At 40.1% G+C, this 11,722-nt stretch overlaps 2 protein-coding genes across 3 annotated transcripts; both read right to left on the reverse strand.

Annotated features, from left to right (window-relative positions):
* Positions 1-841: 841 nt before the first annotated feature.
* Positions 842-4,291, reverse strand: mibp (muscle-specific beta 1 integrin binding protein). Of its 2 annotated transcripts, XM_077024045.1 has the most exons (8): positions 4,131-4,291; positions 3,248-3,338; positions 2,863-2,911; positions 2,498-2,672; positions 2,081-2,152; positions 1,886-1,992; positions 1,693-1,778; positions 842-1,183 (listed from the first exon to the last, which is right to left on the reverse strand). In XM_077024045.1, exons 1-7 carry the CDS (start codon positions 4,154-4,156, stop codon positions 1,693-1,695), a joined length of 606 nt encoding a protein of 201 aa, XP_076880160.1. In that variant the 5' UTR covers positions 4,157-4,291; the 3' UTR covers positions 842-1,183. The 2 variants fall into 2 exon arrangements, with proteins under 2 accessions (XP_076880160.1, XP_076880161.1); XM_077024046.1 differs by lacking the exon at positions 2,863-2,911 and having other exon boundaries at positions 4,131-4,264.
* A 1,752-nt stretch (positions 4,292-6,043) lies between these two features.
* Positions 6,044-10,603, reverse strand: atcaya (ATCAY kinesin light chain interacting caytaxin a). The gene is made up of 11 exons (XM_077024059.1): positions 10,366-10,603; positions 9,592-9,649; positions 9,212-9,448; positions 8,483-8,650; positions 8,279-8,381; positions 7,898-8,029; positions 7,686-7,772; positions 7,281-7,379; positions 7,139-7,174; positions 6,959-7,021; positions 6,044-6,819 (listed from the first exon to the last, which is right to left on the reverse strand). Exons 2-11 carry the CDS (start codon positions 9,626-9,628, stop codon positions 6,780-6,782), a joined length of 1,002 nt encoding a protein of 333 aa, XP_076880174.1. The 5' UTR covers positions 9,629-9,649; positions 10,366-10,603; the 3' UTR covers positions 6,044-6,779.
* Positions 10,604-11,722: the final 1,119 nt, after the last annotated feature.

Below are 11,722 nucleotides of genomic sequence, written 5' to 3' on the forward strand. Positions count from 1 at the left end.
AACCAAAAGGAGCAAGATTTAGAATCTATAGTCTCCCCGTTTGCAAACAATGCGCACTATTTTTTCCACATAATCTTACATAGGCCTACTTAAAATGCCGGTTAAAAAAATTGTAAATTAGTTGTACGATTCCAAGATGCCGATGGCGTATGCGAACCGATGCCTTTCCATGTTATTACCGCTACTGAGTTTAGAGCTATTCAAGAACAAGCCTTCATTTCGTGCGATCGATTTAGTAACAACCACCAGGGTGTGCTACAGACAAAACTAGTCATATTGGGCTGTATGCTTGTTACGGGGTAAATACTCCATAAAGCAAAATCGATTTATACACGTGGTGCAATCTTTTGTGGACAGCGGATAAAATCGTATAAGACCAAAGTATATTGAAATTATATTTTAAGAGCTACAACATGCAACCGACGCAACAGTATAGCACTATTAACTTTGTGTATTGCATAAACACAGGTACATTAAATCCACTCATTATGAAAAGCCTAAAAACCATCACTGTGAAATGTTCCAGCTCCACAATTCCCCATTGTGGTATTATATTATATATGGTTATACGATATATATTTGTTTTTTACAACTCCTGACAGGACCATTACTCATCCCTCTATGGTGGCAATAATTGAATTTTTTTGAAAACTTTTCCAGGTTGCATGCCAAAGGGAACTAAAAAAAATAAGTATGTAATAATAATGAAAGCTAGGTTAATTTATGTGCTTTAGATACACAACTTCCCCATTTCATTCATAAATTCATTTTTGTACATTTGTACATGTTCGGTAGTACGTTGGAAGCATAGTAATTCTGCAAATACCAGAACAGCACTGACTGAGCAAGAACACAAGTTTATTTGGAAAACATTTTTCCAGAATGGTAATCAGACTCACAATGGTAATCTATGGTAAAGCTCACACAGGTAAACTTTACAATGGTAAACTTAAATGGAGAGGGAAGGGAGAAAAAAAAATCAGACACTGCATTCAATAACATTTGCTAGTGTAAGGAATAACATTAAAATTTTAATCACAAACAAACCCTGAAAATGTTCTTTTGAAAAAATGATAAGTTAACTTTCCGCCATCCTATTTACAAAGCAAGAACACTTTAAAACACAAAAAAGGAACTTATTTACAATCATTATACACATGTGCTGCTGGTCAGGAAGCCTTTGCTGGAACGAGAAAATAAAAAGATAACATTAATTACATTACATTAATTAGCTGCATAATCCTCGCCAAAGAAAAGTGGAATGAACAATCATGCAGGACCCTCATGGCTCTCCAGTGAAATACTAGTGGCCCAACATGTCAGCACAGAGCAAGTTCTTCTTTCTTCTTCTCTGCTTTTTGTCCAGTGAAACTTGGATCAAAATTATTTGATCCACCAGTCCTCAGGGACCAAAAGTATACAAGTTACTAGAACCGAATTATACAGCCACAGTTGGAATTAGAATAACCCATGACTAGCTACGAGTCTACTGATATTCTAAACCAAAATGTGCTCTAGGCCCTTGTAATACCCTTAAATGGAAAGCTTATAATGGGTCGCAAATAGCCATTTAATAGGACAGGAAGACAGCAAACTCTTGGATAGGATCGATCTATATCTTGGTGTCTGCATCTCACCCACACATCAGTTAATTATGAAGTAGTAACACAGAAAACCTGTATTTTCTCTTACCTATAAATGATTCAAAAGTGTATTGTGGATGTCTTCATACACCTGACTGTAGAGCTCATCTTTAGATTTCAAGCCATTCAGGTAGTCTAGTAATTGAGAACAAACACAAATTAGAATGGAAGCGATATTACTCCAAGCAGCACTTTTAACACAAGTCGAGCTTCAACAACACATTAGAGGCAAGGTTACAAACCAATGGGTAGACAGCTGTACTCCATTTCCCCTCTGTGCTTCAAGTACATGGGCCACACATGCCCATCAAACAGGCCAGGAGGGTCAGGAACAGTGTACTGTCGGGTACTAGAAGAGAGTACTGTTCATTCAGACAAACTGCTCATATCCAGTTCATTTGTGTACAGATCTAAGCTGCATAAAGCCCAGTACACACCTTCTTCTCCTCTTGCATTCCTCATAAGGGATGGTGATGTAATAAGATTTGTCAAACATGTCCATCAGAGGCCTGTTAAGAGGGAGAATTACATATAGGGACATGAACACCATGTTAAAAGGTCAAGAGAACATCCAGAGAACACATAGGAACACATATTTCTGGAAACTGGTGCTGCTGCAACAGATATCACTTTAAATGAGTTCACTCTGTTCCATAAGCAAATCAAAAATGACCCCGGTAACCCCAATCAAGTTGACCTCGCCTTATCTGTCACCCTGCAGAAGCGTCTGGCACTAGAGTGCTGTAAGACTCCACCCACTGCCCCCCCCCCCCTCGGATCTGTTGCTAATCGTTCCAAGAAGCTAATCTTTACCAACTAAAACGTTATTATGAATCAGAATGTTTAGTGCTCACTTGTAGTTGTACAGAAGGAACCCCTCCACAATTAGTATGTGAATTTGGGTCTCCGGGGGCTCTATTTCTGTGGCTGGAGTCACAGGGACGCCATGAGATTTTGCAAACTTGACCGGGTTCTCCACCCAGCCTTTGATGGTATTCACCATGGCCTCCATATCCAGGGCTGTCATCACTAAGAGGGAAAGAGGGCAGAGACACAATAAACGACAAAAAACTCACTATGGCAAATGATAAGAACTACTGAAACACTGTCTAGAGAGGATGGTAAAGGGAACATTAATTGCATTTTTATGGCTTTTGATAGAAGGATTGTTTTAAATGGGATGAGTAATTTGTCACCTATGGGCAAATCTCATTCTTACCATCCCATTGTTTAAAGCCGTCCTCTCCAACTTCTATCTGATCCGGTGGCTGAAATAACAGTGACCAATAAAACACCGCAAAAGCCCGAGAGTGATCCACGCTCTGATCAGACGCTATTCAATGAGCCAAGAATGCTCAGACCTTACTCTCCACCCTTCAAAATGCACTACCCTTACTAAACTTGTCTAAAAAAGAAATAAACAACCCCCACCACATGCGCACACAAACACACGCAGGACGCACCGGAAGGTATACATTTTATGGTTGGTTTAACAGCAATGCAGGAACGAATAACATTGCCTAACTTAAATATTTTAATACATGACTAGTAAACTGTGCTGTGTTTGACCACATATATATAGTTATCAGTTTCTTTTCACTCACCTTGTAAAAATCATCTTGATGGACCACACAACAGTTAGGCAAGGCCTTGACTAACCTATTAGTCAGTGTGGTTTTCCCACCGTTGGTCACTCTGTAGAAAAAGATTTATTATTATTATTATTATTATTATTATTTTTTAAATGTTGGACACATTCAGACTTGGACACATTAACTAAACATGGTTTCATGAGTCCAGCTAATAGGTGCTAAATAACGTAGCCTGCAAAGCTAACCTTAAAAATGGCGGGATACAGGGAAGCTAAATCAGGGATAACAACAACTGGTTAGTCAATTATGACAAACTACTGCAAAATAAAAATACTACTTAGGATCACCGTTACCTAGAAAACACCTTGGTTTCTTAAAGAGACATCTATGTTTGTTAACCATGTAGGATAGCAATCAAGAAAACACAAGAGGGTAGCCATTTACTTCTACCATTTGATGTTATCAAGTAACTGTGTGGCTAAAATACATGTCCTCTGTAGCCAGACAGGTTACAAATACATCATATTTTCGCGTTAAATCACCATTATCTGGCAACGAGGACAAAGCACAACAGAAAATAGTAAGAGGCTGTATGAGTGGACTCGTGTATCTGGCCAGGCAGCTCAAGCCTGCACAGCTAAAGCAGCGTGAAGCGCCCGCGGTGTTTTGAATCTCCCGCTCAACGCCTGCACTTCCCCAAGAGCACAAACTCACACACTTAGACAGATTATTGAGCTGGCTGTTGTAACATCACCCAGCTAGGTACATATTCTGTTTACTTCCTAAAAACAAACATTATGTTATCTACATATTTTAGATTAAAACCGGTGGGACTGCTAATGTTGCATTAACACAATAAGTATCTACAATAAGTAATCTAACGTTAGATACTTACCCGCCGATTCCTATAATATACTTCATTTTATCCGGGTTGGTTCCTAGTACCGACAAACAGTGACTTAAAATGCAACTATTAAGCTCACACAAAGCTGCACTACTACTTTGAGCACCTCGCCTGCTCTTACCAGCCGTTTCGTTCAGCTGCGCGCCACACGCTCCGCTGTATAAGTAGGAGGCGTTACGTCACAATGGTGGGGGAGATGAGCGAAAAGTGGGGGGCGGGGTCACACTTGTAACCTGACATGTCTCATTTTTGGTAAGTTAAAAGGTTTCCTAGTTTTGCCCTGTGTGAGCTTGCTGGAACTTCACTGGAAATATTTACAAATAATTTATAGACCTTGCCGTCGATACATCGTCGTGTTTAACTAAAGTAAAGCCTGTAGTATACTGGCGTTAAATGATTTGTAAATTATATCAATATGATGTAAATATCTGGTGATCTGGAAATAATTTGGAGATCGTGCGCTACCGCTATAAGAAAGGTATATGACGTACATACGGTTATCTCTCTTTCTCTTGATTATAATATATTATCATATATGAAGCTTCTGTGCTGGCATACTGAAAATATTCATGACCCCATAAATCAGGGATGTCAAAGTCAAATACACAGAGGGCCAAAAAACCAAATTTGCTGCAAGCCGAGGGCCGGACTGTTTCAATGTTTATTAAAACATATTGAAATGATTGCACATAGCCTATTGAACCAAGACCTAACACAGTGTATATTATTTAATGCTTAAATGAATAAAGCAATATTTTCTTATGGATCTGTCAGTAATTTCAAGTGAAAACATTTTTCAACAAGCAAACAGATAAAAACAAACTTCCTTCAAAGAAAACATGTCCTGTACATTAAATGAATAAAGTAATAAATGTTTGAAAAGTGCTGGAATTTAGGCTAAAGTACTTGAAAATGCTTGAAATTGTAACTACTTCGTTTCACAACCAATATCTGTCTGACTGAACAGTTCTATACGAGCCTCTTGTAATTCCAGGATGAAACATGAGAGAACGTGAAGACGTCAAGATTGGGCGTTTTGAAAATAAACAACCATTAAATAATGTGAATAAAAAAGCGAATAATTTCGAATCATTTCAACTATATGTATAAATATTTAACTTAATTAAGTTTAACTGGTGTGCGCAGTTACAAAATTCGAGAGGTGCACGACCTTGCGAATCGACAGCGCGCGACGCCCTCGCGCACGGGCGGAGTCACTGCGATTACGTCATTTTCGCCGCGCAGACCCTCGCCGCTTGTGCGCGCTGCAGTGACTGCGCGGGCTACCGTTGCATTGTGGGGAATGTAATGTTTGTGCGTGCAAAACACCATCGGGCGGCTGTGGCCTGCGGGCCGGTTAGTAATTAAATATCATCCAGGGAGCCATAGATAATCAATTCGCGGGCCGGTTCTGGCCCGCGGGCCTTGACTTTGACACATGTGCCATAAATCAACCAATATAGCTTGTATAGCATACAAGACTAATATTTATGTTATATCATTACTCCAATGTACACAATGTACAAGAGTTGTCTATAACAATAGTAAGCATTAGCCTTTATTTAGGTCAATATAGAGGTGTTACGTAACTTGTGGACACATTGGTGAAGTAACCAATGTTAGAGCACATTACTCAGTGTATATGTGGTCACAGTATATACTAATAAGAGTTTCTCATCATCAATTTTGCATTTTTGCTAGACAACACCTGAGTTTATTGTGTAGCCAAAAAGGTGTGGGGGGTGTAGTATGAACAGGGATTATTGGGGAGGACATATCCCCCCCCAATCATATAAAATATTATTTTGTGTGTGAAACAATATATATTATTGTGAATATTTTTATTTTTATTTAATGTTTTTATTTGTTAAGAGAAATACAACAAACATAGGCCAAGGCCAGGATGATGCTAGACATATACTGGTGTATTTTATTTTGAAACAGTCAAAACATAAGGCAACATAAAATTCTCATTGTACACATCTGCGCCAAGTCAAGCCTCTTTTTCAGTAAGTACTGATTGGCACTCCTCTGAAAAGTATTAATTTTAAAAGCCAATAATTAACCATGATAAAGGGGAAGAAAGCATTCATTTTCAAAAAGGCCTCCAAATTTTTAAACGGAAAACCCATAAACAAGCTTCAGAACAGAATAATGATACTTTCTAGCCAGGCGAATATACATGATGTAAAGAATGGCCATCACAATGGTCCAAAATCTTGCATGCATTGTTTTAAACCTCGCTTTTGAGCAGACACATCCATGTTGTTGTACAGGTAGGTGATGCAGCGTTCCTTAACATGGCACTGACTAATGGCAGAGTTGGAAAGCAGAAATCAGCATATTAAGGGGTGGATCATTGCTGGGGAGTTGCAGTACAGAGGACACAACTGTGGAGATTACACGTCCTGCTACAGAGTACAGAAACATTTCTCTGGGTGAAGTGCCACCAAGTAGAAGCTGTGAGAAATCTTTGAATATTGTGCCTTGCTTTCCTTCCCTCTATACATTCAGTAAAATTTACCCTTTTTCGCTGATCTTAGAACAGTAAGTGATTTATACAGCTTGACAGAGAGAGAGGACGCTGGTCTTAGACCAGCATGTAAGTCATTCTTCTGCAAAGCCGAGCAGCTGTCTCCCTCACAGAACTGGCTCCTCAATTGCTGTTTCTGTTGCTGGCCTGGAGACAGGCAGATCATTTCATTTTTAATTTACTGTCATTGTCAGCATAAAAATGGAGAGCCAATAGTACTGTTGACAAATGGCCACATTATAAATAATTCTGCAGTGATTATTCACTGATTTCCATGTCCACTTACCTGTCTGTAATGGCTGACTCTTCCTGTTCCTGAGGCTGATGCGCTCTCTCTTCCTGTTCCATTCTAAACAGACAAGAGCATCATGGGTAAATTAGCTTCTGGAATTCTGTCCAGTTCAAAGCAGCGCGGCTATTTCACCGCAAAAATATGTCACAATATCATTTGGGTGATCAGGATTACCGTTCTTTTCGTGCCTTGATCCTTTCTTCATCATACCTGAAATGAGCAAACAGCAAATGAATGAAAAAAGTCTTGAACCATAAACACCAATATGCTCGTGCTTGTTGTATGCAGTGCCTGCCTACAGATGTAGAGGGCTTACGTTATAACACTCTCAGGGATGTGAATGTGCTCTATAGGAACAATCTGCTCCAGTTCCTCTAAGCTGTGCACATAGCGAATTTTGTTCATGAACTTCACACTGCACAAATGAAGAGACAGTATTCAAAATACATTTGTGAGATTTTATATGATCGATGTCGATTACATGTTGTAAGTTGTAGTGACTTTCTGTAAATATTTATACCATTAAACAGTTAATTATTACCTCTCTTAATAATGATTAGTTTTAAAACATAAGACAGTTTCTACTTGAATCAGTATTATTACCAATTAAGAATGAATTTAGAGGTGTTTTATTTTGTTTTAAAACATATATCTTAGACTCTTCTTGCAGAATTTAGACTGAGAATAGAGGTGATGATGGCAATTAAGGTGCTGGTCCTACCTGATAAAGGGTCTGGAGATGGCCAGAACAGTGCGTATGAACCAAGAAGGATGTGCAATAATCAGAGACTTGAGATTCTTTCTCAATCTGTAAGCAAATATTTACACGTAACTGCAAAGGTCATCTCAATCATGTTTCCCTGTGACCTTACCGTCACATGCACGTAGCCATGTTAAAATTCATAATGGTTGAACAGTTGGAAGAGTGCTTACCTTCTGTCAATCATCTGATAGCACTTTTTTAGCCAGCTGATGCCAGGCATTTTACTGCGTGGGGTTCCCCCGTTCATGTAGATTATCATGTAATCCTCAGCTACAAGCATCTCCAGGCTACTCACTACATACCTTAGTATAGAACGAGAGAGGACATAAGACAGACAAATGTAATCGTCATTACAAACGTTATATGCAAAGTCAGGACAAGGGAAATCTGGACAAGAGGCAAGGGTTTCCCAGAGCTTATGACGAGTGGATATCCTAAAAAGATAACAGCTGGCACATTGCTAAACAAAGAACCCATTAAGACAACTTGGGCAATACATCATAATGCAGTATAAACACTCCATATGTAGAATGCACATGTCAGTCACTTACAAAAAGAGGTTTTCCATGACGTAATGGTAATCTGGGCAGCTGCTATCAGGCAGGTAGCACGCCGAGAACACAATGATGGCGTTCAGACCCTCACCATAGTAACCTACAAGATGAGAGCAGGAAGTGGCATGATATTACAGTGGGGGGAAAGTCCACAGTGCAACCATTAGCCATGAGACTGAGAACACAGGCACGTGGACTCACCCCCGTGAGAGATGACCCGCACGTAAGGTCGAATGACCTGCATGTCGATACGGTGCTCCTGCTCGCCAATGATGACCGTCCTCCACAGACGCCCGTTGCCGGTGTCCTCACCCGCATCCTCGGCCCCATCGGTGGGCCCTGGCTTAGCAGAGGCTACCGGTGTGTCGTCTGGAACCATATGATATACACACTAAAAGAGAGCAGCACTGCAGCCAGCAAGTATGATACCAGTGAGTAACTGCAGTGTATTGTAACATAAAAAATAATGTAAAATTCCAGTGGAAATGTGCCATATTTTGTTAATTGTGATTTTTTTCCACCACAATCTAAATTTTTCGCTTTTTACCCATCTGTACACACGTGCCCAGAGCGGTGGGCAGCCCTAACCCGGCGCCCGGGGAGCAGTTGGGGTTAGGTGCCTTGCTCAAGGGCACCTCAGTCATGGCCTCAGGTCTGGGAATCGAACCCACAACCCTCTGGTCACAAGACCAGTTCCCTACCACCAGACCATGACTGTAGTACATCATATCATTATGTATATATATATATATATATATATATATATATATATATATATATATATATATATATATATAATACACACACCTAACCACACTGAGGTACAACTACACAAGACAAACAATACAACATCAAACAGTCAACACATCAGATGTTCACCTTACGGAGGACAGGGAGTAAACAAAAACAATCAATCATTCCAAAACTGACCTTCCCATTCTATGTCATTGCCACTGCCAATGAACTCCAGGGAGTCTGTTTCATCCGGAGTTTCGATGTCATCGACATTAATGTCCAGGTCATCAGGTGTGTCCAGGAAGTCATCGGACAACAGGGATCCTTCGCTCTGGTCCAGAGACAGGCTCATGTCTGGTGCCACAAGGGTACGGCGCTTCCGATGGCTGGAACCTCCACCAGCACCCCCAATATGAAGGGAGCTTGGAGGTGCTGCACAATGAACATGAATATTGTAGAACTACAAGCACAGCTGGCTGGTACATCCATTTCTCTGTTTAATGATTGTACTGGGAGATGTTTCTGTGCACTACTGAAGCATGGATGGGGCGTATATACGCTGCACGGGCACTTACACGTTCTCCCTTCTCCGAGCGCAGAGGCAGACTCCATATCGCCCTCCTCTGGAAGAGGCTTTACACACACAGGCAACATTGAAATCTCAGAAAACTGCAGCCTGCAACATCATATTCTAAGTCAGGATGAGACTAGAATGGCGCTAGGAAGACAGATAGACTATTTATTGAAGTGTCCCATCTTATATGCACTAAAAGAGTCTTGTGTTTAATGGAGCTGAGTGAGTGATATGGTAATTAGCAGCTAGATAGCGCCCCATCATCAGTGCCCTGCTGGGCTTAGTGGTGTGGGGGACTGCAGCTGCTTCAACCCCCCCCCCCACACACACACACACACACACACACACAAACGCGCGCGCACACACACACACACACACTGCAAGGACCCAGGATAGAATGAAAGGATAGAGAGATGCACAGCTATTGGAATGACCAAGCACAGCAAACCATCATAACACTGATATTTTTCATTTTATTTTTTAAATTAAAATGTATGTATTCTCCCTCTAGCGTTCAGAAGCATGAACCAATTGTTAAATAAAATATTTTATATTACTATATTTTCTCAATCAAATATCGCATTATAGCAGGGCTTTTGTTTACATGTTTTGTTTTGTTTTGATAGCTTTGCTCAGTAAATACCTCCATTCATCATATATCAGAGCACTAAACCTACTGAGAGACACAGTTATTCCTCTAATGATGATGCATCCTGCTTCACGAAAGGCCATAAGCAGAAGCCAAATACAGAATCAGTGCTGCTCCTTCACTTACCTTCTAGTATTAGGTGAGAAAAAATGAAGACTGTTTTGATTCCTCTTTCAATCTGCAGTCTGCTATTCTGTGGTTTTGCAGAATGTCATGGTTCCAAATGTGCTGACTGCCTAAATCATCACTTCCTGGGGATATTTGCTCTGTGCTGCTGAACCTGCGTTGTCTGTTTCTCTATGCCTGCCCTGCCTCCATTTTCCTGGTGAGCCTGTGTTGTTGGATCCCGCATGCGTCACATGACGTGGCTCATTACCATTTAAGGAGAGAGCTGCACCTGCTCCCTTTTATTCCTCTGCATGGGAGCCAAGAAGGCGCACTGAAAAACACATTGTAACTGATCCCAGGTCAGCAGAGATCCTTTTGCTATTTTTTTTTTTTTTTGCCAAGCCATTTTTGCCAAGAGACGAGCTTCAATCTAGGTTTTGTATGTTTTTATTTTCTAAATTCTGTACATGTTCAAAATTTGAATATTTCACTGTGTCATTTTCTTTCTCCTTAGATTATTTATGAACTGTGCTTTTTTGGTGTAACCATGAAAATATGTTTCAGTCTGGGCTAAATTATTTTAATTATTTTTAATTTCATGATAAAATTTGTCAAACTACATTTACTGCCACCATGTAACCCTCTGGAAAAAACACTGGTTCATTCAATACCATTAAGTGTCAACTCCATTATGACACTGTTTAAAATCACTCCACACCCGGGAAGTCTGGCATCTTGTTATTCATCTCTCATTTTGACACAGTTCAGTAGCAGGAATCGGTCTGAAGTGCCTGTGCTCATTGTGGGGTTCAGGTGGCTGTAACACCAAACACATAATCAAACCTCTATGTTTTGTATATAGAACAATAGATTGCTAAAAGCTAAAGAAATATTGCATTAATTACCCACCCATCTTTTATATGCTGTACATTGAAATAGTACTCATTTATTGATTGTATTACTAGTGTTGTGAATTTAATTTAATTTATTTATTTAGCAGTCTCAGGTCACAGGAAGATCCCATTGTTGTCATGTGAGAGAGGTGTTTTGATTAGCTAGGTCATCATGTAGCCAAATAGTCAGTCTGTAATTGTCCAAGATGGCATTCTCATGACCGGCATATCCTGTATAAGAGTGGTAAGCATCTATTTCACTAATGCCATTTGACTGAAATAGAAGGAATGTTGATTTAAAGCATTATTGTACCTTAGTGATCTTGTACAGTGTATTTTGTGTCTTCCCTTATTTGAAATGGAACACATGGATCAATATTAGACACACCAATATTTTCTCTCTGAACAATTTCATATAGATTTTACATGAGCATGGAATGATTATCAGGGCCGCGCCACGGTGGGGGGGGGGGGGGGGGGGG

This window comes from Brachyhypopomus gauderio, chromosome 12 (genome assembly GCF_052324685.1).
Source record: "Brachyhypopomus gauderio isolate BG-103 chromosome 12, BGAUD_0.2, whole genome shotgun sequence".
NCBI classification, from domain to species: Eukaryota; Metazoa; Chordata; class Actinopteri; order Gymnotiformes; family Hypopomidae; genus Brachyhypopomus; species Brachyhypopomus gauderio.

Excerpts from the sequence above, each read along its gene's own strand:
- mibp (XM_077024045.1), bottom strand. The coding sequence starts at position 4,156 with ATGAAGTATATTATAGGAATCGGCGG. Across the intron at positions 3,339-4,130 it reads TATATTATAGGAATCGGCGG|AGTGACCAACGGTGGGAAAA; the intron begins GTAAGTATCTAA and ends CTTTTTCTACAG. Across the intron at positions 2,912-3,247 it reads ATCAAGATGATTTTTACAAG|CCACCGGATCAGATAGAAGT; the intron begins GTGAGTGAAAAG and ends CTGTTATTTCAG.
- atcaya (XM_077024059.1), bottom strand. The coding sequence starts at position 9,628 with ATGGAGTCTGCCTCTGCGCTCGGAGAAGGGAGAACGT. Across the intron at positions 8,651-9,211 it reads CAATGACATAGAATGGGAAG|ACGACACACCGGTAGCCTCT; the intron begins GTCAGTTTTGGA and ends ATATGGTTCCAG. Across the intron at positions 7,380-7,685 it reads ATCTCCAGACCCTTTATCAG|TGTGAAGTTCATGAACAAAA; the intron begins GTAGGACCAGCA and ends TCATTTGTGCAG.